General features: G+C 41.4%; 1 protein-coding gene across 1 annotated transcript in view; it reads right to left on the bottom strand.

The window, feature by feature from the left end:
* Nucleotides 1-24,737, bottom strand: part of COL22A1 (collagen type XXII alpha 1 chain) — a 231,925-nt gene that overhangs the window by 14,895 nt on the left and 192,293 nt on the right. The window contains exons 51-62 of the mRNA XM_087962222.1: nt 20,492-20,545; nt 19,415-19,468; nt 17,764-17,817; nt 14,506-14,559; nt 12,480-12,533; nt 9,961-10,005; nt 8,846-8,899; nt 7,481-7,534; nt 6,891-6,944; nt 3,817-3,888; nt 2,336-2,371; nt 1,535-1,579 (exon numbers count right to left, since the gene is read on the bottom strand). Of these exons, the coding sequence (XP_087818348.1) occupies nt 1,535-1,579; nt 2,336-2,371; nt 3,817-3,888; nt 6,891-6,944; nt 7,481-7,534; nt 8,846-8,899; nt 9,961-10,005; nt 12,480-12,533; nt 14,506-14,559; nt 17,764-17,817; nt 19,415-19,468; nt 20,492-20,545 (630 nt within the window). The remainder of the gene's footprint in view (nt 1-1,534; nt 1,580-2,335; nt 2,372-3,816; nt 3,889-6,890; nt 6,945-7,480; nt 7,535-8,845; nt 8,900-9,960; nt 10,006-12,479; nt 12,534-14,505; nt 14,560-17,763; nt 17,818-19,414; nt 19,469-20,491; nt 20,546-24,737) is intronic.

Consider the following 24,737-nt stretch of genomic DNA (forward strand, 5'->3'; position numbering starts at 1 on the left):
CTCCTCACATTTTCCTGCAAGTTCAGGGTCCATTTTTTTTCAGATCATCTATTGGTTGCTAGGGGATTTACTGACCAGCTTCTTACCTGAACCTAGCATCATTGGCTGAGAGACAGAGACTGACCCAAAGTTACCAATTGGCTTCCATGCCTTAGATGGGACTAGAACTCACGGTGTCCTGGTTTCTAGCCTAGTGCTTTAACCACTAGACCAGGGGTGTCAAACTTGATTTCATTGAGGCCACATCAGGGTTGAGTTTGATCTCAGGGGGCTGGAGTGGGCTTGGCCAGCTCAACGTCACTCATGTTGGAGGTACCTGTAGTTGCCAAGTGCTAAGGCAGAACTTCCCTCAGACCCACCCTCACTCTCATTATAATCTCCTTCCATCCTTCTTACCTCCCTCCCTCCCTCCCTTTTCTTTTTCCTTCCCTCATTCTCCTTTCTTCTTCCCCTCTTTCCTTATTTTTTCCTTCGTTGCTCTCTTCCCATCTTTGCTTCTTTTTCTTTCCTCTTTCCCTTTCTCCTTTCATGTCCCTTCTTCAGGGGTAGGATGCAAATATTTTTACTACCGATTCTGTGGGCATGGCTAGGTGGGCATGGCCATGTGACTGGGTGGGCCTGGCTTCTTCTTTTTTAACTACCCTCCCCCCCCACATTCTGGATTTTTGTTTTTTTGCCTCCTGGGTCTCAGGGAAGCCTCCTGGGCGAAGCAGTAAGACAGGGAATCCCAACACAGCTGATTGTCAGAATGAGCTGATCATTGAGAGGTGATCTACCAGTTCGGCCGAACAGTAGCATTTTTTACTACCGGTTTGTCTGAACGGGGCCAAACTGGTAGAATACCACCACTGCCCTTCTTGCATGCTCAAATGCAAAAGGGGAAACATTTCTCCTTTTGTTTTGTTTTTAGTTTGTTTTGCTAGCCCTCTGCCAGTGGAAACAGTGCTTGGGAGGGCTGTGCGAGGCCCTCCCGAGTTCCATTTTTGTTGGCAGAGATCACCAGGGCCAATCTTATGCTGTTTCCAAGGTGGCCTCAAGGGCCAGTTCTAAGCACCCCAAGTTTGACACCCCTGCACTAGACCAAACTGGCTCTGGAATTAAGCAAAAATAAAATGTGATAACTCTTCAGCAGAGATCCATTATAAATGCTGTATGGATAGACCAGTCCCTACTACTTTAGGTGTGCGTGTGGGAAATCAGATAACAGAGTCACTCATCTCCCACAGAGCTCTAACTTTCTTTAAGTGCCCTCTCTGGGTGAACAGAGTGCTTCATCCATTGCAATCAGGAGGTGAGGCTATCAATTTAAAGTCAGAGAGATGAGAATCCTGGAAATTATGAAATTGTCGCTGGGGTGATGATGAACTGAATGAAACTGATTCAGAAATACGTCAAATAGCAAGAATTTGTTTATCTATGAGTGAGTACAATGTGATTGCATGTCATCTGCTTTGAAGTGTCACAGAAAGCTGACATTGACATTTGTCAGCTTGGATTTGAAATTTTGGGATATGAATGAAGCTCTCATACTTACCCTCTCTCCTTTTTGTCCGTGTTCTCCTGGATTCCCTGAGGTGCCCTGAAAAGAGAGGAGGGGGTCCAAAAACCAGTGATAAAGCTAATTCTTTGTGTGTATATGTGTCTCATCTCTCTTTCAGGTACTAATGTGAAAGGGAAAATTAATTATATTGCATGAATTACAATGGTGTTTGTAGTAGCAAGCAGAATTTTTGCTGGAATTTCTAGCATGTATATGCTATTGAAAAAGCAATGTCTACGCTGGCTTGGGCATGTCGTGAGGATGGCCGATGGGCAGATTCCAAAATATCTCTGTATGGAGAATTAGTGCAGGGAAAGCACCCTAGAGGGAGACCACAGCGGCAATATAAGGACATCTGCAAGAGGGATCTAAGGGCCTTGGGAATGGACATCAACAGCTGGGAAACCTCGATCTCTGATTGTTCACATTGGAGGCTAAAGACACAGCGTGGCCTTCTCCAATTTGAAGAAGAGACACTCATTCAGTAGGCTGAGGCAAAGTCCAGCAAGATCTGAGGACTGGACAGGGGACAGATGGTATCTGTCTTCAGTGTGGAAAGGATTGCCACTCTCGAATTGGCCTTTTTAACCACACTAGATATTGTTTTAGGACCTCTTTTCAAAGCACGATACCATCGTCTCTTGAGACTGAAGGATGCCAATTCATACATGAATTATAATGGCATTTGTAGTAGCAAGCAGATTTTTTTTTTTAAAGGTGTTTGCAGTTTGCAGTCATTCTTAGTAGCACTAATAAGTCAGCATTTTTGTGCGAGGAATGTAACAAAATACTTACCTCTTTCCCTGGGGACCCCTTTTCACCTGGTTCTCCCTACGGAAAAGAAAGATAAACCAGATTATGCAGCATAGCAAATAATCTACCACAGTGTTTCTCAACCTTCGTAACTTTAATTTGTCAGCTTCAACTTCCAGAATTCACATGTCTTATAGCAGCCAAGGCTGAGGAAAAACTGGATTTCAGGTTGGTTTTATAAGGGGGTCTAAACATGTACAAATATTGCATATGACAAACTATATGAAAAGGGGGAAATCAAAAACTTAATAGGTTTTTTTAATCAGTTTTTTTTTCTTTTTTTACTTTTTGGTATTTTTTCTAAACTTGCTTTGTTCATCTATTTTTTTTTTAATTGACATGTATTTGTAAATACATACATGTTGTGGCTCTGAGGTTTGAGCCTGCATTGTTAGAGGACGAAGACTCGGACAATGGGGAAGAGGAGGAATTGGAAATGCCTTCCTCCCCAGGACCTTCCTCTTCGGCAATGCCTTCCTCCCTGATTGTGCCTCAGGTGTCGGCAGATAACCAAGAGGGAAAACCTGAGGCTAATCAGGAAAAGGAGGAGGGCATATTGGAGCCTCTGACAGAGAATCAAGCAGAGGAATGCTGGATTGATGCGAGGCAGCGTCGCAGGCAAAAGTGTGAGCTGCAATGCAGGAGGAAGGGACGAATCAGAGACTGAGCTGAGTGACTGACACACCCCACAGGGAATAAAAGTGGGTGTGTTCGCTCTCAGAGTTTCGTACGGGACAACGTGTGACTTATTCAGAGAAGCTTCGAGTATTCTGTGTTGTGGCAGCTTGTGTGATTTATATTCCTGTTCTCTTATTGGACTTGGCAAACAGCGTGTGTGAGACTGCCAAGAACTTTATTGGCTCAAAGGAGTTAACTCTATAATTGCTGGATTTGCTTGCTTGTTTGTATTCAGTGGAAGTTTGGACTTTTCACCTGCTTTGTAAAGATGAGACATAACACATACATATACACACAGACATACGCACAAAGATGCAGAAATACAGACACATATATGTATATGAAGAAAAATACTGTACCATGGAGATTTTAACTTTAAGTGATTAATTAATTAATTCATTCATTCATATTTCACATTTCTTAACCACCTATCTTTTTTGGAGATTTAGCTTCATTAAATAGCAAATAAATATAAATATATTCCCCTTTCCAACAGAAAGGAAAGGCCAACCTTGTCTTGGGTTAGGAAGTAAGTAGGGCTAGAACTGTTTAGGAGAACATCAAGGTATCCCAAGGTAGATGAAAAATCAAAGGGATACCCTGGAAGATAGCAATGGTTAACTCCTTCAGCACTATTATGAAGGAAGCTATAAAAATATTCTTGCAGAGGCATCTGGAGTTAAACCCAACTCAGATTCCTCTTTGCCTTACCTTAATGAGGACTTCCTAATTATTCTACATTTTTATTTTACCATTAGCATGATCATCATCAATTTGCTACTTACAGGAAGACCTCGTGGCCCAATGAAACCAGGAACACCTGGGCTGCCAGTTTCACCTTTGCTTCCCTTGGAGCCCTTGGGATGAAAAAAAAGAAGATGTAAGGACTAAAAAGTAGTCTGATCACTCTCAGTGCAAAAGAATATGATGTTTAGTGTCAAGAGCCATGTTCTTTCACAACTGACTTGCCAGAAGCAATCAAAGTGGTAAAGTTTGCGTATTACCTCAGTGACTGTAAAGCATGCTACAAACCTATTTATTAGTTATTTATTAAATTTATAGGTCCTATTACTTGCATAAGAGATGCTGATGATGTCCTCTAAGCAAAACTTTGAAGAAGCGTATTAATTTTAGATAGTTCTTTGGGACACCTGTGCAAAAATGTGGAGTCTCTTGGTTCTTGTGACCACTTGATGTGGACAAATCAATACATCAGACTCTCTTCTCCTTAAAAGGAGAATTTTCATCTAGGACAGGTAGGGATATTCTGCAACTTTCAAGCTTCCTGTGGCTTCTACATCCACAAACTGGCCCTCAAATCAGTAATCAAAAATAGTGAAGTTATTTTGAGATTATATTACAAATGCATATGTCAACTACTCCCAAATAACTCGGGCAGACTTGCTACGATATTGATATTAAAAGCATCTAGACCAATGGTGGCTAACCTTCTTGGGCTCCTGCGCTGAAAATTGCATGCGTGCTTGCGCACACATGCTCACATACCAGCACCCAGAAGGCAATGCGCATGTCCCCCATGCCCCCTGCGCATGTGTGCGCAATCCCCCCACCCCCTTACCTGCACTGTGCATGCGCATGCCTCCCAGCTGATTTTTGGCCCGTTTAAGGCCTTTTTCAGCCCCCTAGAGGCTCAAGGGAAGCCTCTGCAGCCTTTGGAGGCCGAAAAATGGGCCCATTTTGTCACTTCTGGTATTTCTGGAAATATAGGAAGTTATGAAATGGGCCTGTTTTTTCGGCCTCCAAAGACTATAGAGGCTTCCCTTGAGCCTCTGAAAGGCCGAAAAAGACCTCAAACAGGTAAAAGGCCTCAAATAGGAGGTGCACACATGTGCAGTGAGGTAAGTTTGGCTGGGGCTCGCGTGCCTGCACAAATGGCTCTGTGTGCCAACTGTGGCATGCCTGCCATAGGTTCACCATCATGGATCTTCTAGACCAGTGGTAGTCAACCTGGTCCCTACCGCCCACCAGTGGGAGTTCCAACTTTCCTGATGGGTGGTAGGGGTTTTGTCCTCTACTTTATAAATCACCATTACTGTGGAACCAGTGGGCAGTTAGAGAAAATTTTACTACTAACAGAAATACAAAAGTGGGCGGTAGGTATAAAAAGGTTGACTACCCCTGTTCTAGACTATAGTATATTTTTTAGATCTCAAAATGACTTAAAAAGATACATTTTAAGCCCTGGGATGAAAGGGTAGGAGAGCAGGTAAGAGTGAGCTTCAATAGCAGTTCCTTCATAATATATGAAAATTTTGCAACCAGATCAACAATTTTGCAACCAAATCAACAATTTTGCAACCAGATGTGATTATCTATATGAGAAGAGATATTCTTGCAAATAGTTTGTACCAAATGAATGTTAGCCTTAGCACATCAAAAAGAGCACTTTGATTTGGCCTTGAAAAGCAACCAGGAACTGCTATACTTATCTTCACATATCAATAAGATTATAGACATCTTAAGAATGCTCTTTCTTGGAGTTTTGACAAGGGCAATTTGATTCCAATAAGAATATGTCCAATTTTATCACAGTGTCTTGACCTCTAACTCCCCATAAGTCCCCAAAGAATTCTTTCACATTTCTTGCCATGGATGAAATTCTGGGATTATTCTGGTCTATTTCCTATCCACTTAATATTTTAGTCTGATCTCTTGCTCATTTCAGATGAACCCCAATTAAATACGCTCGAAGGATGGCTGTCAAGCTTGTGTTTGAACTGCTCTTATTTTAAAATACATTATTACAGTATATAGCTTGCTTTCCAGAAAAATGGCATAGAAGAGGGCTATCTTCTATGTCAACTGAAGAACACTAACTTCTGGAGCTTTTCTCAATGTGCAGCTAAAATCAAGGCCTACTTAAGATAGTAGCTACTCCTACCACCTTGTTATATACAACTACCATGTTTCCCCCAAAATAAGACCCTGTCTTGTATTTTTTGCCACCAAAAAAGGCACCAGGTCTTATTTTGGGAGGATGTCATCCTAACCTCACTTGCGTGCATCACACCCGCCTCCTTTTCGCTGTCAGAGGCCTTCAGGAACTTCTTCTTGCAACCGGAAAAGCTTTCCTGAAGGTCTCTCAGGCAACAACAGAGCTCCAGATTAATCCAGAGCTTTATTATCAGCTACAGAGGCCTTCAGGAAAGCCTTGCCAGCCTTACCAGCTACAGAAGAAATGGGCTCGCAAGGCAGGTGTTGAGGTGTGAGAGGCCTGGCTACAACTGTCCAAAGGTAAGTAGTAGGTCAACACCACCACCCCCATCCCCACCCTAACTTAATTTTTACCCATGCACTCTGGAGTGGGTGGGATCTTAATTAGGGCTTATTTTGGGGGTTAGGGCTTATATTGGGCACACATGTAAAAATCAAGCTAGGACTTATTTTCAGGGTAGGTTATATTTTCGGGAAAACAGGGTATCTGCCAGGATGGGACAACTGATGTCTTGCATTTTATCATGCAAATGACACAAATAATACATGGCTAACTATGCCGATTACAAAATGACATCATGGTGCATAATGGCCTCAGTGTAACTGCTATGCCAAAGGTGCTTTTTCAAAAGACAACTGGACTTTCTTGTTTTTCCTTGAAGACATTTTGCTTCTTATCCAAGAGGCTTCTTCAGTTCTGACTCTTGAGTTCTGACGGAAGCTTTTTAGATGAGAAGTGAAATGTCTTCAAGAAAAAACAAAGGAAGTCCAATTGCCTTTTGGAAAAGCAAGCTTTGGGATAACCATGACGTGGATGACTCAGAATTTCAATAGACATATAACTGCTGTTCCCAAGCTGTTGTGAGTTCATGCTTGTGATGAAGATGGTAAATACAGTACTTACTGGGTTACCTGCAGGACCAGGTTCCCCGGGTGCACCTGGAGGTCCAGTCTTGCCCTAAAGAAAGGCGGACAACAATCAATCTCAAAATATATAAAGAACTCCAATGAATGGAACCAAAGTCCTAAGACCAGAAACTCCTTGTCTGGATAATTTATTTTGTCCCACCACACTTTACTCCAAGGTTAAGAGAGAAACTGCTCTGTCGGCCTTTGGATATCAAGCAACAGCCATCTGGTTTAATTTGGTGACCAGCCACAAAATAACACGAAACTTACATAAGACATTCAAGATTGATTGTTTATAAGTAACGAAAGACCTTTTTGTTGCTTCTCTTAAAAGTCATACTGTTCAGCAACATCCAAATCCATCATATTTTAAATAATTTTCAATATCTACCAAAGGAAAGGAAAGGAAGTCTCTGCTCTATGCAATCAACATTAATTAATGCCAACCAAAGAAAAAAAATTCCCTTCACAACATCTTCACTATGATACAGCGTACCATCTATACATAGATTATCCTGAACACTGGGGTACTGCAAGGTGTCTCCTAGAATCAGAGCAACTCATTAAATAGGCAAAGTAACTTACTGCTATTCCTCTAAGTCCTCGGGGGCCTTCTGGTCCTGCGGGTCCTGGATCTCCCTGAAATAGAAGAGAGAAACATATCATACATCATAGCCTCATTGAAAAATATCATACATCATAGCCAAAGTTATCTTAGAACTCATGACTTATTCCTGATCTCAGACAGCCAATGTTATCTGTCTTATGATGGCCATAGATCAGAGGTGGTATTCAGCAGCTTCTGACCCGTTCTGGAGAACTGGTAGTGGAAATTTTGAGTAAGTTGGGAGAACTGGCAAATACCACCTCTGACTAGCCCCGCCCCCCTCTATTCTCTGCCTCCTGAGTCCCAGCTGTTCGGCTGGGTCTCTTTTAGTTGCCTCGCACAGGAGCTGGAAAGCATGTTAGTGGGGTGGGGAGGGAATGGGGATTTTGCAGTAACCTTCCCCTGCCATGCCCATCAAGCCACACCACGCCCACCAAGCCACGCCCACAGAGCCGGTAGTAAAAATGTTGAATCCCACCACTGAGGCAGGCATCTTACAACATAGAATCATGGGCCTGGGAACCACAGAGGTCTTCTAGGTCAACCCCCTGCTGTTTTTGAAAATCTCCAGTGATGAAGTTCCTACAACTCTGGGAGGCAAATTATTCCTATGGATTAATTGTCAGAACATTTCTCCTTACTTCTAGGTTGGATGTCTCTTTAACAAGTTTCCACCCATTACTTTTTGTTCTGCCTCTGGTGCTCTGAAGAATAAGTCAATCCCCTCTTTTCTATGATAGCCTAAGGACTGGAAAACAGCTATCATGCCCCCCCCCCCGACAATCCTTCTCTTTCCTTCCTTAGTCTTTACCTCTGGAGGCCATTTCAGGAACAACTCTCATCACTTCTCATCACTCCTTATCACCCATCTCCTCCCACTTGTGACTGTATGACTGTAACTTTCTCGCTTGTATCCTTATGATTTATATTGACTGTTTCCTAGTATGATTTGATTGCTTATTGTACCCTATGACTATCATTAAGTGTCATACCTTATGATTCTTGACAAATGTATCTTTTCTTTTATGTACACTGAGAGCATTTGCACCAAGACAAATTCCTTGTGTGCCCAATCACACTTGGACACCAATAAAGAATTCTATCTATCTATCTTAACAGTGCTTATTTGTGATTAAGTTGTAACGTTAAAACAGGGGGATGAGCTATGGAGTCGATGGGAGTCAGGATACAAATTTAATAAAATAAATCAGGCTGAGAGAATAGGATGATTGTCAGATGACGGACATTTAGAAGAAAATGTAAGAAATATTGTTACTATTACTACTACTACTTTTAATCACCTTTGAAGTTGACCTAGAGCTTTTATTGTGCTTAACACTTACATCTTTTCCTGATAACCCCTCCCGGCCTGGAGTTCCAGGTTGACCCGGTTCTCCCTGTAGTAAAGAAAAAGGATGGAAGAAAGAAAAACAAAATTTAGACTACAGTAAATCCTCCCCTTTGAAAATTCTACATGCTCTATCATGTATGTCAGTGCTACTACATCCTTTTTTGTCTTCTTCTTTACTTCCTCTTTTACTGCTTTAGGTGTCGAGGTAGATACAAAGTTCTGGCTCTTCTGGAGGCCTCAACTATTGTTAATTGATGTTGCTGAGTCTGTCTTTGATGTTGTCTCTCCATCTTCTTCTGGCTGTGCCTCGTGTTCTTTTGGGCTTCTCCTCTTTTTTGTATATGTCTTGTATGGTATGGAATCCCATGACATTCTCTCCGGGTGATCAAACCACTTTATTTGCTGTTTTTATATGCAGTTTAAGATTGGTTCTTTGCCAGTTCTTTCTTTTATGATCTCATTTCTGATTTTATGTCTTCTGGTCACTCCAGCAGCTTCCATCAAACATCTCATTTCCATGGTGATTAACTTTTATTTATGCTTTATTGTTTGGCACTGGTAACATAAGGCAAGGGTTGAAATGCTTTTGAGATGCTCATGCTACATCCTTTTCCCCACCAAAATTCCGTATCAGCTTTCAGCAAGGAACATGGTTGATTATTATTTACATGGTCTCAATGTCTACATTTTCTTCTTCAGAAATCCAGTGGATCGTGTTTTCTCTGCCCCAAAGATATAAGGGGCAACAGTGACCTCCCAAAAATGCATTTTGCACCCCAATTATTCTTGTGCATAGCCATATTACCAGTGGTGGTATTCTACCAGTTTGGACTGGTTTGGGCAAACCAGTAGTTCCGGTGAGCATTTGGCCCTGACCACCTGCTCTTTCCTGTGCTTTATTTCCTGGTTTTTTAACACAGCTGATTCATGCATCAGAGCATTTTGCCGCGCCTCAGCTGTTTTAGTCACTGGGGCTGCAGTAGAAGGTAAGCAATTCAGTTGAAAAGAAGCTTTTTAAAATGTAGAGCACAAGCGCGTGTTTGGTGCGCACGCACTCACCAAACCGCTTGTTACATCAGTTGAATCACACCACTGCATATTACTTACTCTCGTGCCAGGACTTCCTGCATCTCCCCTTGGACCCTTAAAACCCTGAAACAAGGAAATGAAATGTGTAAACGTTCTCCCTCCAAAACTGACCCCTGAAAATGGTTCTTTAACTTCCTCCCAGCCTTTGACTTAATCTCCGTTCCCACATTCCTTTTCTCTTTATATCTCACTATCTCATTTCCTTGAGATGGTGTCTACTTTGCTTCTAAGTTTAAAGGCAGAGCCTGACACACATGGAATATAACAGACACATACACACACACAGCATGAGTTCCATGGTGAGACAATATTTGGGCAATATTATGGAGCAATACTGGGTCCAATACAAGATGTTGGTTGCCACCTTCAAAGCTCTACATCAGGGGTTTTCAAACTTGACAGCTTTAAGATTTGTGGACTTCAACTTCCATAATTTCTCCTCCAGTCGTGTTAGCTCAGGAATTCTGGGAGTTGAAGTCCACAAATCTTAAACTTGCCAAGTTTGAAGACCCTTGCTCTACATGGCTTGGGATCAGGTTATTTGAATGATTGTCTTTCCCCAACCACCTCTACCCAACCTGACCCGAGAGACGAAGCAGGAAATGTTACAGGCCCCCTCTCTTAAAGAACTCCACCTGGTGGCATGAAGAAAAAGGGTCATCTTTGTGGTGGCTCCTTCCCTGTGGAACATCATCCCCATGGAGATAAGATTGGCCTCCACCTGGACACTCTTTCTGTAGGCCCTGAAAGCCTGGTTTTACCAACAGGCCTTGGGCCCCAGGGTGGGATGGAGTCCATCAAGTGGTTCATTTGATTGTTGTTACTGGAGAAGGGGAGGAGAGAAGTTTTGTGGGTTTTTTTGTTTTTGTGTTGAAATTTTATCTTTCTAAGCTGCCCAGAGTCACTGAGAGTGAAACTGTACATCAGCCACAGAGTGATTTCCTTGGGAGGGAAAACAAGTCAACATTTCCCCCTAACTGCTACCAGACAGTGCTGGAAAACTCTGAATAGGACCCATACCTTACATAGTTTGGCTTGGCCAAGACTCTGTGTTTAAATGGGGTAGAGTATCCTCTCCTGAATGTGACTGTGGTGTTCCTTGTCAGACAATGGATCATATAGTGACCAGCTATAGCCATTTGAGAGTATATGCAGGAGGAAAAGCCGATTTTGTCCAATTAGCAGGTCTTGGCGTGTTCGGGTCTTTTCCCATGTAAGGTTGAGAGCATCTTGGCAATGTTTCGACCAGGTCCCACTCGCCATCTTCAGGCTGGTGCTTTCGGCTTTGTGCTTGTGCGAGCAAAGCGTGATCGGAGCTGCCTATATATGCTGGTGGGGAGGTTGGCTGTGTTGTCATTTCTTGATTGGTTGATGGAGTTGATGTTTGCAGATTGGCTGGCTTTTTCGTAAGAACATGTGTGGCTGAGGTATTGGCTGTGTGTCTATGAGCCTCCTGTGTTGTAATCTCAACAATATGTATGTTACAACAATAGAACTCAGAAGGTCATCACACAGCCCATGACCCAGGTCATTAGGGCCCAGGAGATTACAGCACAAGACCCAGGATGTCAAAACAATAGAACTCAGAAGGTCATTGCACAGCCCATTACCCAGGTTGTTACAACACAGGAGGCTGATAGATACACAGCCACACATGTTCTTACGAAAAAGACAGCCAATCTGCAAACATCAACTCCATCAACCAATCAAGAAATGACAACACAGCCAACCTCCCCACCAGTATATATAGGGAGGTGGCAGCTCCGATCACGCTTTGCTCGCACAAGCACAAAGTCGAAAGCACCAGCCTGAAGATAGCGAGTGGGACCTCGTTGAAACGTTGCCAAGATGCTCTCAACCTTATACAGGAAAAGACCCGAACATGCCAAGACCTGTGTGTGTGTGTGTGTGTGTGTGTGTGTGTGTGTGTGTGTTTGTGTGTATTTTCAGTCATCCAGGTCATGGTTGTCCCAAAGGTGCTTTTTTCAAGAGGCAACTGGACTTTGTTTTTCTTTGAAAACATTTCGCTTCTCATCCAAGAAGCTTCTTTAACTCTTGCAGACCGCTGATTATTTGCATCCTTTGAAAGGGTCATTGAGGACACAGATAACCCTCCGAGTGGCCTCAAGGGCTCTCTAAAAAGAATGCAAATGACCAGCTGTCTGCAAGGAGTATAAATCCTTCTATTCCCCACCATCCAGTCAGAGCTGAAGAAGCTTCTTGGATGAGAAGTGAAAGGTCTTCAAAGGAAAACCAGACAGTCCAGTTGCCTCTTGAAAAAGCACCTTTGGGACAGATATAAAACATTTGTTTTATTTTATGAACTAACATATTTTGAAATGTAACTTACAACTTAGTATAGAACTCCTTTTTTTTACATCTTACAAAACACATCTTCCTCTTATGTGTATCATATCACTATGTGTTCTTTTCAAACATCATTACTGCGGCTATCCATGTATTTCATGATGTATGTTAAATAAATAAATGAAAAGGTTTATTTATTGTGTCCCAGAACAGCTTGTAACGAGACTTACCGGTGGTCCTCTGCCACCCTCTTGGCCTGGTAGCCCCGGGTCTCCAAGCTTACCCTGAAATAGACAAAGCACATTTAGAATAGACTCTTGCACTGCTAAGCCATAAATCAAATTTTCATACTGCATTGGCATGGTTTGCACAACGCACAATGCCACACAAAAATGAACACATTCTGATGGAGCTCTGGGATTCTTTTGACCAGCAGTAATGTAATACAGTTCTTATTTACTTATTTATATCCTGCCTTTATTATTTTCACAAATAACTAAAGGTGGCAAACATATCCAACATACCTTTCCTCTTCCGGGTTTTTTCACAATAATGTTCTGACCTAGGCTTCCCTCAACAGCATGAAGCTGGGTCCTCGTCCCGATAAACCCCTTTTATTTGATTTACAATTAATTTCTTCTCCAACAAAGTCCTGGCCAACAGTCTTTCACGATAATTCCCAATTAAAACCTTTATCAGGCTTTGAGAAGGGCCAGGCCTATATATTTCAGATGCTGCAACACTTGGCAAGCATGCCAAAATGAACTAATTGTCTCCTGCAAAGACTTACTCCCCTTTTGCTCCTCTTTTATTCCCTATGAGAGGGGCCATTCACCATCCACCTGTGGCTTTACTCCCAAGTCGGCCCTTGTTCCTCAGCTGTTCCCTTCTCCTGGCAGCTCTAAGCATACGCACACTGGGAACAGGCTCCAGCTGTTCTTCTGCCCCACTGATCTCTGACTCCAAAGGCAGCTGATAACTGTCAGACGGCCCTGGCTCCATCTCTGCCTCTGACACAGAGCACTTGTCAGAGCCTTCCCCAGACTCCAGGACTGGCCCATGTTCCTCCCCAACCTCCTCACTGTCTGAGTCTGCCACCAACTCTGCTGTCTGCTGATGGGCCACAACAAATAACAACCCTGTGAGGTGGGTTGGGCTGAGGGAGAGTAACTAGCCCAAGGCCACCCAACTGAAAACAAATGAAGCCCTATCCACCCTAATTTTCCAGGATACATTAAATAGAAATTGATTCTTTTTTTAAAAGTGATTTTCTATTAATTACATTTCTTAGTGCTTAATAAACATCGAGTTGTCTGGGTATTTATTTTGCTTAACAATTCAAATTTACATTCTTAATCCCCACCCCTTTTTTCCAACCAGTGGCAAAATAAATTCAATGTTTGATAATATTCTACATCTTCTTAATTTTCAATGTTAATCTATCCATTTCTGCACAATCTAGTATCTTACTGACTATCTCTCCATCTCGCAGTATATCTTCACGTTTCCAATATTGTGCAAATATAATCCTCGCTGCTGTTAAGACATGTAATATTAAATACATACTTTCTTATTGATTTTTTCAGATATTATACCTAATAAAAAAGTTCAGTTTTAAAATCTACATGTTCCCCTATCATCTTTTCTAGCCACCTGTGTATCTTTGTTCAGATTTTTTTTTGCTTTACAAGCAAGGAGGAGAAGGAGAAGGAGAAGGAGGAGAAGGAGAAGGAGAAGGAGAAGGAGAAGAAGGAGGAGAAGAAGGAGAAGGAGAAGAGGGAGAAGAAATTGATTCTAAAGTACTGAACATAAACTCATTTACAATAGTAAAATTAGGGGGAAACAAACAAGAATGCATTTTTAAAGGCCTGAACTGCAATAATATTTCTAAGATTCGAAATCACAAGATTAATCCTATGATTGTGATCAAATAAACTTGTCAAGGCAAATTGAAAGAAAAAAACCAGGAATATTCTCCATCTTCCTGTGCAGCAGACTTTAATTAGCATGTTGACTTTGTTTGATCTACGTTCTCAATCACCATTGGTCTCACTTATCCAGAGCTTTTCTTCTGAGACTAAATGCCATTTTAGTTCCCTCACTGAGTTCATAAATGTATGAAAGCATGGCATGAAAAGTGTATTCCCCCACGCAAATTTATGAATTTAAGAAGAGTCTGTGACATGGTAGCTAAAAAACAAAGAACAGTGACAAAGAATGTTAGGTATATTTATTAACAACAAACTATCTTCTTACTGGTTCCCCAGGTGATCCTGGTTTACCATCTTTGCCATCGTTTCCAGCTACACCCTAAAACAGAAGCCAAACAGATAAACAAGATTAAAAATGCAAAGACATTCTGCAATATTTTTAAGAGAGGGTTGTAAGAATAAAAGAAAAAAAACCTGACCAAATATTACTAATTTAGGAAAATTAGACAAAATTAGACTATACCCAGTAGCAAACCTGCCAACTCCATGCTGTGGAAAATCCACAAAGAAAAAAAAAATAGGTTGTATGAAAAGGAGCAAGTCAAAACAATTAACTAGGGTTCATTGCTTCAGCCAATCAAATGCATAATGTACATGCACACCAAATAATACTTTGTTTCTCTGAAATGATGTTTTCTTTTCATAGATAAACACCTCAAACGTATCGGGCCATGCTTCTAACAGTGGAGCAAAAAGTGGTTAATGAGTTCATTAATGGAGTTTACTGCAGGTTAGTTCCATGCTAATATAATTATGGTGTTATCTATTCAGTCAGAATAACAGAATAACAGAGTTGGAATGGACCTTGGAGGTCAACCTCTTGCTCAGGCATGAAACCCTATACTATTTCAGATTAGCGGTTGTTCAATCTCTTCTTAAAAATTTCCAGTGTTGAAGCATTCACAACTTCTAGAGGCAAGTTGTTCCACTGGTTAATTGTTCTAACAGTCAGGAAATTTCTCTGCCAAATATCTCTGCCCATGTCTGACACTTGATGATTCTATGGTCTCTCTACAACTTCTGATCTTGCATTACTTCTTTGAGTTGTTGTATGCTCTGGCTGTTGTCAGCTTTGATGATGTCCAACCACCCTGTTCTTTGGTGGCCTGGTTACCGCTAATCCTTCCAAACACAATTGCTTTCTCCAGTGAATTCCCCCAGATGACACAGCCAAAATAAGTGAGATGCAACCTTGTGATTTTGCCTCATGCTAACATGTACCTTCATATTCATACACCTGGCAAAAATCGATATTCTGCTTGACATGATACTTTTTGGTGTATATACTCTTCCAGTTATGATTCTACATTTTACTAACTCAGCCTCTGAGGTTTTGCTTATATTCCTGTACTAAAATTCAAACCACCCACATGCTTCATAGTTCTATTAACTTTCACCACAAGGCACGTAATTAGCAAATCCATCATTATTAATCAAGATCCAGAGCCATCACTAGATTCATGAGTGCAGAACGGATTCACTTAGATTGGGTAGAGATTGAGGTTGGCCTAAGTCATCACACACACTTCAGTCTTTTTTTAAAAAAATAATAATTTCAAGATGTCTAAAGATGATAATATAGTTGAGGTCCTGGTTTCATGGTGAATATAATCTGCAGCCATTCCATACATGGGAGTACACCACTAATCTGAAATCAGTGTGTCCCCTATACCTCCTTAACCTCAGGGAGCTCTAAAAACCAAGTTGATTAACTATTGGTTCATTTGGTCCCTAAACACTGTAAGGCAGTTTTGTAGTATAGAAAGTTAGCAATCCCTCTCCCCCCCCATTCCTAAAAGAATGAAATATTTGGGGAAATATTAAAAAGGCAGAATGTTATATTTCGCCTAAAAGAGAAATAAAAATCCTAAGGGAGACAGAAACTCAAAGCTCTAGCTCCCTGCTCCCAGCAGATATTTTGTGCCCATTAAGAAAGACTGGGCCAACCTATTTACAAGACAAAAGACCTTTAGCTCCAGGGTGATGGGATTAAGATATGATCCTTCAGGACATAATAGGATTAACCCACTAAGACACAGAGCTCACTACATTGCACAATCTCCTAAGGACATTTCATCACCTTCAATCAAACATGGGAGCTCAGACAACCTACAGAGCCAGTTATAACCCCTACAACAGCCAATGGAACAAATGTTCTTGCACAGAAACAGGAAGCTCAAGGGCAAAGCCCAAGATAATGTATACAAGCCACCCACTCTCAACTCCATGTGGTCAGCTGCCCAGAGCCATAAACCCATGTGGTTCTGCTTCATCATTAAACCATCTTTCCAATCAGCCTCCAGCCTACATTTTGTCTCCAGTGCAGAGGTCTTATTCAGCAAGTTCTGACCAGTTCTGGAGAACTGGTAGCAGAAATTTTGAGTAGTTCGGAGAACCGGCAAATACCACCTCTGAGTGGCCCTGTCCTCATCTATTCTCTGCCTTCTGAGTCCCAGCTGATCAGCTGGGACTTCTTTTGTTGCCCTGCATAGGAGAATGGGGCTGGAAAGCAGGTTAGTGGGGTGGGGAGGGAATGGGGATTTTGCAGTAACCTTTCCCTGCCACACCACACCCACAGAACCAGTAGTAAAAAAAAAATGAATCCCACCACTGCTCCAGTGCCTTTCTCCCGGATTGGAACTGGCCCTGGATATTTCCTCTAACAGTAGGGTTCTTCCAGAGCTGTTTAGTAAACCTATTTCCCAGTGGTTGAAATGCTTGTTCCATCTCGCCTCCTGAATCCTGGAATACCCTCTCCTTTCTGCAGCCCCGACACCATGCTTCCAACCTCCTTACTCATTCTGATGGATGGCTTTGACCCTTGAATAGCCTTGTCTCAGTCAGAAAAGAAGATTGAGTGTGGGAGAGGATTGCAGAAAATTGAACACAGCAGTAAAGATATTCATGCACAATTGTAAAACAATTTTGAGTCAAAAATATGAATTCATCTTGGCTAATAATCTTGATTGTGGGTGGAACAGATCTTTGAGATGATGAGAAGCAGGGCTGTAAAAAGATTTCCTAAGATTGTTTGACAGTGGAGATTTTGGACTTGTCAACAAGAAAAGCATTATTTCTGTCACCATGGTATTGGATTACCTTAATACCTTAATAGATTTCCCTCTCCTTACCTGGAGAGACCTTTATCTTTACCTTTTCCTCCTCTTATATTTTTCCTTCCACAAATTGAGTTATCTTTCTTTCAGTGTATTGTATCACCAAGTTTAGAACAGGATAGTTAAAATCTGATTGCATGCATGCCAATTCAAATTAAAAGGGTTTTTTTTTAATGCCAAACAATATGTCCACAGTCTACTATCTTAACATGCTATGTAACTACATGGGGGTGAGGATAAAAAGATATTAGGAACAAAACTTGTAGACATCCGCACATGCTTCTCCTTTGCTCTGATATATGTATGTGGCACCTCCATTCCAGTTGAACTGTTTCAGGAGCCAATAGACATATTGTTCATTTTCCAGATATCTTGCATCAATAGTTACAAATATTATTTATACTCACCATAAGTCCAGGCAATCCTGGGGGTCCCTGAGGTCCTGGGGGACCTTCTTTCCCCTATGAAAGATGATACTGTGTTAGAATCTGTAAGATGCTTGAATGAGGAAGATCTGAAATCAAGTCCTTGCTCTACCAGGGGTCTTCAAACTTGACAGCTTTAAGACTTGTGGACTTCAACTCCCAGAATTCCTTTTCCAGTCATGTTAGCTCAGGAATTCTGGGAGTTGAAGTCCACAAGTCTTAAACTTGCCAAGTTTGAAGACCCTTGCTCTGTACAGTCATTATACCAGGTCCTGTCTCTTCTCCAGGTCTGAAGAACTACTATGGCCTTCTGGGAATAAATATGCCATCTCCATCCATCCCTCTCCCAATTTTTCCAAATTGACCACCAAGATCAATTCAGAGAGGAAAATAAAATAAAGCAAAACTCCAGAATCTTAAGAAATCTCTTAGAGCCTCAGTGAAAGCTGAACAGTTTTTAGAATTTCCCCTTTCATAGAACCCATCACTCATATATATCCCAAAGATGTTTTCCCCAAAAAAGACAACTAGACTTTCTTGATTTTTTTAAAATTAGAAAATAGCAATAGCACCTATATACAGTTTCGTAGTGCTTTACAGTCCCCTCTAGGTGTCAGCATACTGCCCCCAACAATCTGGGTCCTCATTTTACTAACCCCAGAAGAATGGAAGGCTGAGTCAACCTTGAGCTGGTGAGAATTGAATTGCTGACAGTCAGCAGTATTAGCTTGCAATAGTGCATTCTGTGCTGCTGTGGTTCGCTGGCAGCTGGTGTAGACGGCAGAGGTATCGGACAGTGAGGACGAAAGGGAACCAGTCAGGGAGTCCGGGGAGGACTTGGACGAGGGTCCTGCATCCGATGCAGGGATGGGGCCAGGACCATCTGAGAGTAGGGTGCTGCCTCCGGAGCCTTTGGAGTCTGGCAGCAGTGAGGCAGAGGACCCAGGGGAGCCTGTTCCCAGTGTGCAGGTGCGCAGAGCTGCTAGAAGGTGAGAGCAGCTGAAGAAGAAGGGGCAACTCGGGAGTAAGACTGGGAGGTGATTGCCCCTCCCATAAGGAATAAAAGTCAGTCCCCAATGACGAAAAGCTTTGCAGGAAACAAAGCAGTTCAATAATCTCCGAGTGCATCGTGAAGATCTGTACTCTGGTCAGTTTTTTTCTGGATTTTTGGGTTGGTTTGTGTTAAGCTTTAATTGGACCGGTTTCTTGACAGCATTCTGCAGCACTGAAAAGCGTGCTTTCACCTGGAGGAACTGTGTCTAATTAGTTTTGGCTGGGAATGCAAGTAACTTCCAGCTTTGCATTAAAAAAAAAGGTTTTACGTTTACATTCAGTTTGTGTTTTGTTAAGTTGGATGAAGCCTGGGTCAGAACATGTGCCTCAACAGGCTCTTTCTAAATGAAGAAGAACTGAAGAAGCTGCTTGGGTGAGATGTAAAACATTTTCAAAGAAAAAAAAAACCAAGAAAATCCAAATGACTTTTGAAATCAACCTGGACCTGGATGATTGAGAGTCTCAATCACTCATAAAATCAACTATCTAAGATATCTTCCAATGTTTGAAAAGTTATGAGATCCGTTTTGTCCCCACAGAATATTCTCCAATATTCTGAATGAATGAAACAGCAACTTGCCTTTTCTCCTGGAGGTCCTGGGGAACCCATAGGTCCTGGGGAGCCATCTGGTCCCTAAACAACAATGTGGAAAAAAATAATTATGTAGCAATTATTTGTCCTCCATATGATGGCCTTGAAGCTTTCATTTACCATCGTATCCCACCCTACAAAAACACAGACACAGGACAACTGATCGTTGATGCAGAATTTGTATCTCTGAAGAATCCTCTTTCTCATATGGCTTGGAGATAATTTTTGCACATTAATGCTGAAACTGTATTTGCTGTGGCAAATATTGTACCATGATAGATGGACAGCAGAGGTGGTATTCAGCCAGTTCTGACAGGTTCTGGAGAACCGGTAGCGGAAATTTTGAGTAGTTTGGAGAACCAGCAAATACCACCTCTGGTTGGCCCTGCCCCCATCTATTTGCTGCCTTCTGAGTCCCAGATGATTGGAGTCTCAGATGATTGGCTGGGTCTTCTTTGGCTGCCCTGCACAGGAGAACAGAGCTGGAAAGCAGGCTAGTGGGGTGGGGAGGGAATGTGGATTTTGCAGTAACCTTTCCCCCAGGAGTGGGGAGGGTATGGGGATTTTACAGTATCCTTCCCCTGCCACACCCACCAAGCCATGCCCACCCAGCCACGCCCACAGAACAAGCCACGCCCACAGAAACAGTAGTAAAAAAAAATTGAATACCACCACTGATGGACAGACTTTAATAAGATGAGCAGCACATATAAAGTACAGTCTATCGTGGTACAATATTTGCTGCAGCTCTGAGATCTATACAGACTCCTACAGTCCAGTATTATGGGGGAAAATATTGAGCTACTGGATTAGCATCAAAGACAACACCATCAAAATTGCTGAATCATCATGAACATCCTCATCCAAATTATTATTGAAATCATCATCAATAATTGAATCATCCTCAATGACATCAACGACGTTATTGAATTATCATCAACAATAATCAAAATTATGGAATCATCATCCTCATATCACCATCATCTCAAATAGATTTGCAAGAACAATTTGCCTTCCATTCTAGTAGATAAAGATTAAAAATTAGCATGCAAAGGAAAATCTTACAGCTGGGCCTGGATTCCCAGGGGGACCCATGAAGCCAGGTATTCCAGGATGACCCTACAAAAGAACAATAGTTATTTCATGTTATTATTTCTGCCGTATAACTCATGTTCTCCTTAAGTGCTACATGCAAACAACTTGCCACCCTAACTGTGTATCAAGCACTGCATATATCACCTAATTCTTGAGAACAGCTAACAAGCATTAATTTCAAGGTGAGAGAACGGTGGCTCATGTGGTTAGAACCAGGGTGGGATGCTGCCAGTATAACAACCGGTTCAGTGATCACACATGAACAGCAGTGTAAAAATCCTGACCTGCTATGTTACTTCAGGGGAGTAACATAGCTGAGGCGCGGCAATCCATTCTTCCATGCTGATCAGCTGGTACGATAAAAGTCAATACAGCGCAAGGGCTGGCAGGCGGGGCCACATAATTGTTGTCGTGAACCAGTTTGCTCCCAGTTGATATTTGGAGTTAGGGGTTTGCCTGAACTGACCCGAATCGGCAGAGTCCCACCCCTGGTTAGAACACTGGGCTGGCAATTTGTAAGCTTGAATTCGAGACCCAAGAGCTGCTGTGTAACAGGATGAGCTCCCATCATTTGCTCTAGTTTGGAAGTGTGCAAACGTGAATAGAAAGATAGGTACCACTTCAGTGGGCACATTAACAGAGAGATGAAAGGAGTGCAGCCAGGCAATGGAGAAGTCATGGGGGCAATCTTTTCATCCTGGAAGTGTCTTGGTGCTTCCAACACAAATGGGATGGGATTTCCAAGATGGTTCCTAGAAAGGGAAGAATCTTTCTTCTACTTGTCTTTCTGGCTGCCATAAAAACAGGGGGAGGGAAAATTAATTGGGGATTGGCGGGAAGAGTGGTGGAGGCTTGAGATGGTGAATTGTAAAACTTGGGAAAACTTTCTTATTTGCTTATTGTGCAGCTGTAGCTTCTTATCTAAGCAGGCCAAGGTCAACCATCCTAATGAGCCAGATGTCTGAAACACCACCTGAAGATGCCCCACTTGACATTATACACATCTCAGATTGGATGGCCAGTTTGAACTATTGTGGGTGGGAACATTGCCATGTTTCTCTATAACAATGGAGTCTAAGGTTTCCTTTCTCGGATTTTGAATGGAGCCTCAACGGACAGGGATTTTAGGTTGCACTGAACTTGCTTTGGGTTAAATTAGGTTTTGATTGGACTTCTGGCCTACTAGCCATAATATGCCAAAACTAATGGGAATTGTCTTTATCATCAGGATGGAAAGTTTCATGGAGCATGAGTATGACTAAGGCACACGAACAAGTCTACACCATGTTTTCCATGTTCTATACCATGTTAAAAGTTAGCAAGTGTACAGTTTGCTAAAAAACATGAGTGGATTTTTTTTTTACCAAACAACACCATAAGTATAAGTGGTACAAATGAAAAAAAAAAATGGATGGGGTTTGCACCTGTGCTTGACACATAAAAAACCCTGCTACTTTTCCTCTACGCCAAGGGAAATATAGCAAGAGTAAATTTTAAAAAAGGAAGATCACTTGATTTAATAGGCCAGACAAAGAGAGTTGCAGAATTATAATTCACAAGGCACAAGAGATGATGGTGAGCCAAATTTGAGTGCAATGCAGCTTTATGGCAATTAGATTTTGCTCTTCAGCAGTTTATTGAGGAAAGCATGAAAATTAGTGAAAGCATGGGATAGCAATGAATGCTAGTGTAAAAAATAAGTGCCTACCCCTCCTAGAAAACTGAAATAGTTTGGGAAATATTAAAAAAGGCAGAATATTATATTTCCCAAAATGAGGAATGGAGAAACATGTTTTTTTTTCAAAGGCAGAAAGCACCATTTCTTAAGAGCCCACAGCAGATCAGCACTTAAGAGATAAAGAGCTTATTGAAAGAAGACAAGTATCTAGATATCTCTATTCATAAGCAAATACCTTCACCCAAGAGCCAAAACAGGACAAAAGCCATTAAGCCACAATAGAAATTTCCCAACACTTTTTCAGACAACAAGCCCCTTCATTACACCATCCCAGAGCAGTCCAAACTTCACCTGGGAGCTCAGATAAGCCAACAAACAAAAGGTTGACAAATTATCTCAGACAAACACCTAGGATTTGCATCTCATCTTTTGCCTATACAGCCAGCTATGACCCCTACATGACCCATGCTTGGTGGTTCTGCTTCACCAATAAATGGACCTTCTTTTCAATCAGCCTCTAGCCTCCATTTTGTTTCCAGTGCCTTTCTCCCAGCTTGGAACTGAACCAGATGGATATTTCTTCCCACGCTAGTTAATTATGGAACTGTTGTAAAAAATATGGTTGGAGACTGGTTGCTGAACATAATGAAAGCAGCATATGGTGGAATGAAAAGCTTGAATGAAAATTTATACAATGTTTAACTGATGTTTCAACATTGTGCAATGAGTAAATTAAGGAGGTATATGATGTCCTGTTTGTTTTTGGTGCATTGATGAGCAAATATGTAAAATACTTGTGTGATTATTTCATCGGTACATTGGTGGATCCATGAATGCATGCATATGCAGAGAAGTGGTGTGTTTAACACACTGGCTATTTGCATAGAATGTTAAATAGGTGGCTGTTTTAACATACAGTGATACAGATGAGAATTAAGTTACAAAGCAAATATATAAAAGCAAAGCTAACAGTTGCCCTGTTAGGAGAAGACTAAGAACGATATAACTGAAGGGAGTACATAGCATCTTCATAAAATGAAAAAGTTGTGTCATTTAAAAAAAAAAAGCAATGCAGGAAGCAGTTTTGGGGAATGGTATAAGCAAGGATGGTTTGGAAGAAGAGAAAAATAAGAAAAAGTCTTGATGTGAATTAGTTCTGGCTATATTTTCTTTTCTTATCAATATCCAATGTCTTCAATTGCTTTGGCTATTTTTTATGCTTTCTGCACTCTGCATTGTGCTACTGATGCCAAAAGGGAATAGAATAATGGCTTTGCATACATTTCTGTATGCACACAATCTACTAGCCAAAATGTTTGGGTTCCAGGCTATAAACTAGCTTTTTGGCCCTATCACTATTTTCAGGAAAAAATATGAATGACAAAGTATCTCATCTATATTCAACCTTAGCTGTGTCTATTATTTTCCCCAGAAAAATGGTTTCAACATAATACAACATATATTGCTATTTCCCCCTTGAGAACATAGCAAGAACGGTTTCTGAATATTCTTATCTGTGTGTATCTGTATCAGGAATGTGTGTAAATAAAAATAAGCATCTGCAATACATTTGAATTATACTTGTACGGTTTTTTTTCTTTCTTATTATTTTTGTTGTGTGTGAAGAACAAAAGTCGGAGGAATGACAAAGTGCCTCTCTGAAAGAGTCCTGAAACCTCATCTAACATAGCTGGTTCAATTTAAGCAATGATTTCAACCCCATAGGACCAAAACCTTGCAATTTTAAACCTTCTTTATGAAAAACAACTTGAGATAGAAGAATATGGGAGCTACCAGAGGGAGAAAGAATCTCTCTCTGCTATTTTTCCTCTCCTAATCATAGCACAAAGCCAGTGTTCACAGCATCTATTTGAGTATCTATCATCCATGGCTAAATCTGGACATCATGCGTAGGATATACATGGATGTTCCATTACTTCAACAACACAATGCTGTTCGTTTGCACTGAATCTGATGACTGAATATGGTGACTTATGCGCTAGTGAAATTTTCCTGGCACTACTGCTGAAAAAAATAGATTTTTTGTGGGGGAGGGGGGAGAAATAATTTGTCACATTTTCCTGCCCCCAGTCCTTGAGGGTGACAAAATACCAAATAGATTCCATGGAGCGACAAATATATTTCATGTATTGTTCTTCCTCCGAAGCATTCTATTTCTAATAGCTGACTTTCCACGTTTATCTTAGACATCCTGCACAAACCAGTCTGAGTTAGTCCAGGACCAAAGATTTAGCAATTTGACATTTCAAATCTCACCAGGCTCAACGAAGACTGGTTGCTGAACATAATGAAAGAAGCATACGGTGGGAGTGAAGCTTGAATGAAAATTAATACAATGTTTAACTGATGTTTCAACATTGTGCAATGAGTAAATTAAGGAGGTATATAGCAATAGCACTTAGACTGATATACTACTTTATAGTGCTTTACAGCCCTCTCAAAGCAGTTTACAGAGTCAGCATATTGCCCCCAACAATCTGGGTCCTCATTTTACCCACCTCAGAAGGATGGAAGGCT

This window comes from Notechis scutatus, chromosome 3 (assembly GCF_049901735.1).
Source record: "Notechis scutatus isolate UNSWTSFEM ecotype Mainland chromosome 3, rNotScu1.2, whole genome shotgun sequence".
Taxonomy (NCBI): Eukaryota; Metazoa; Chordata; class Lepidosauria; order Squamata; family Elapidae; genus Notechis; species Notechis scutatus.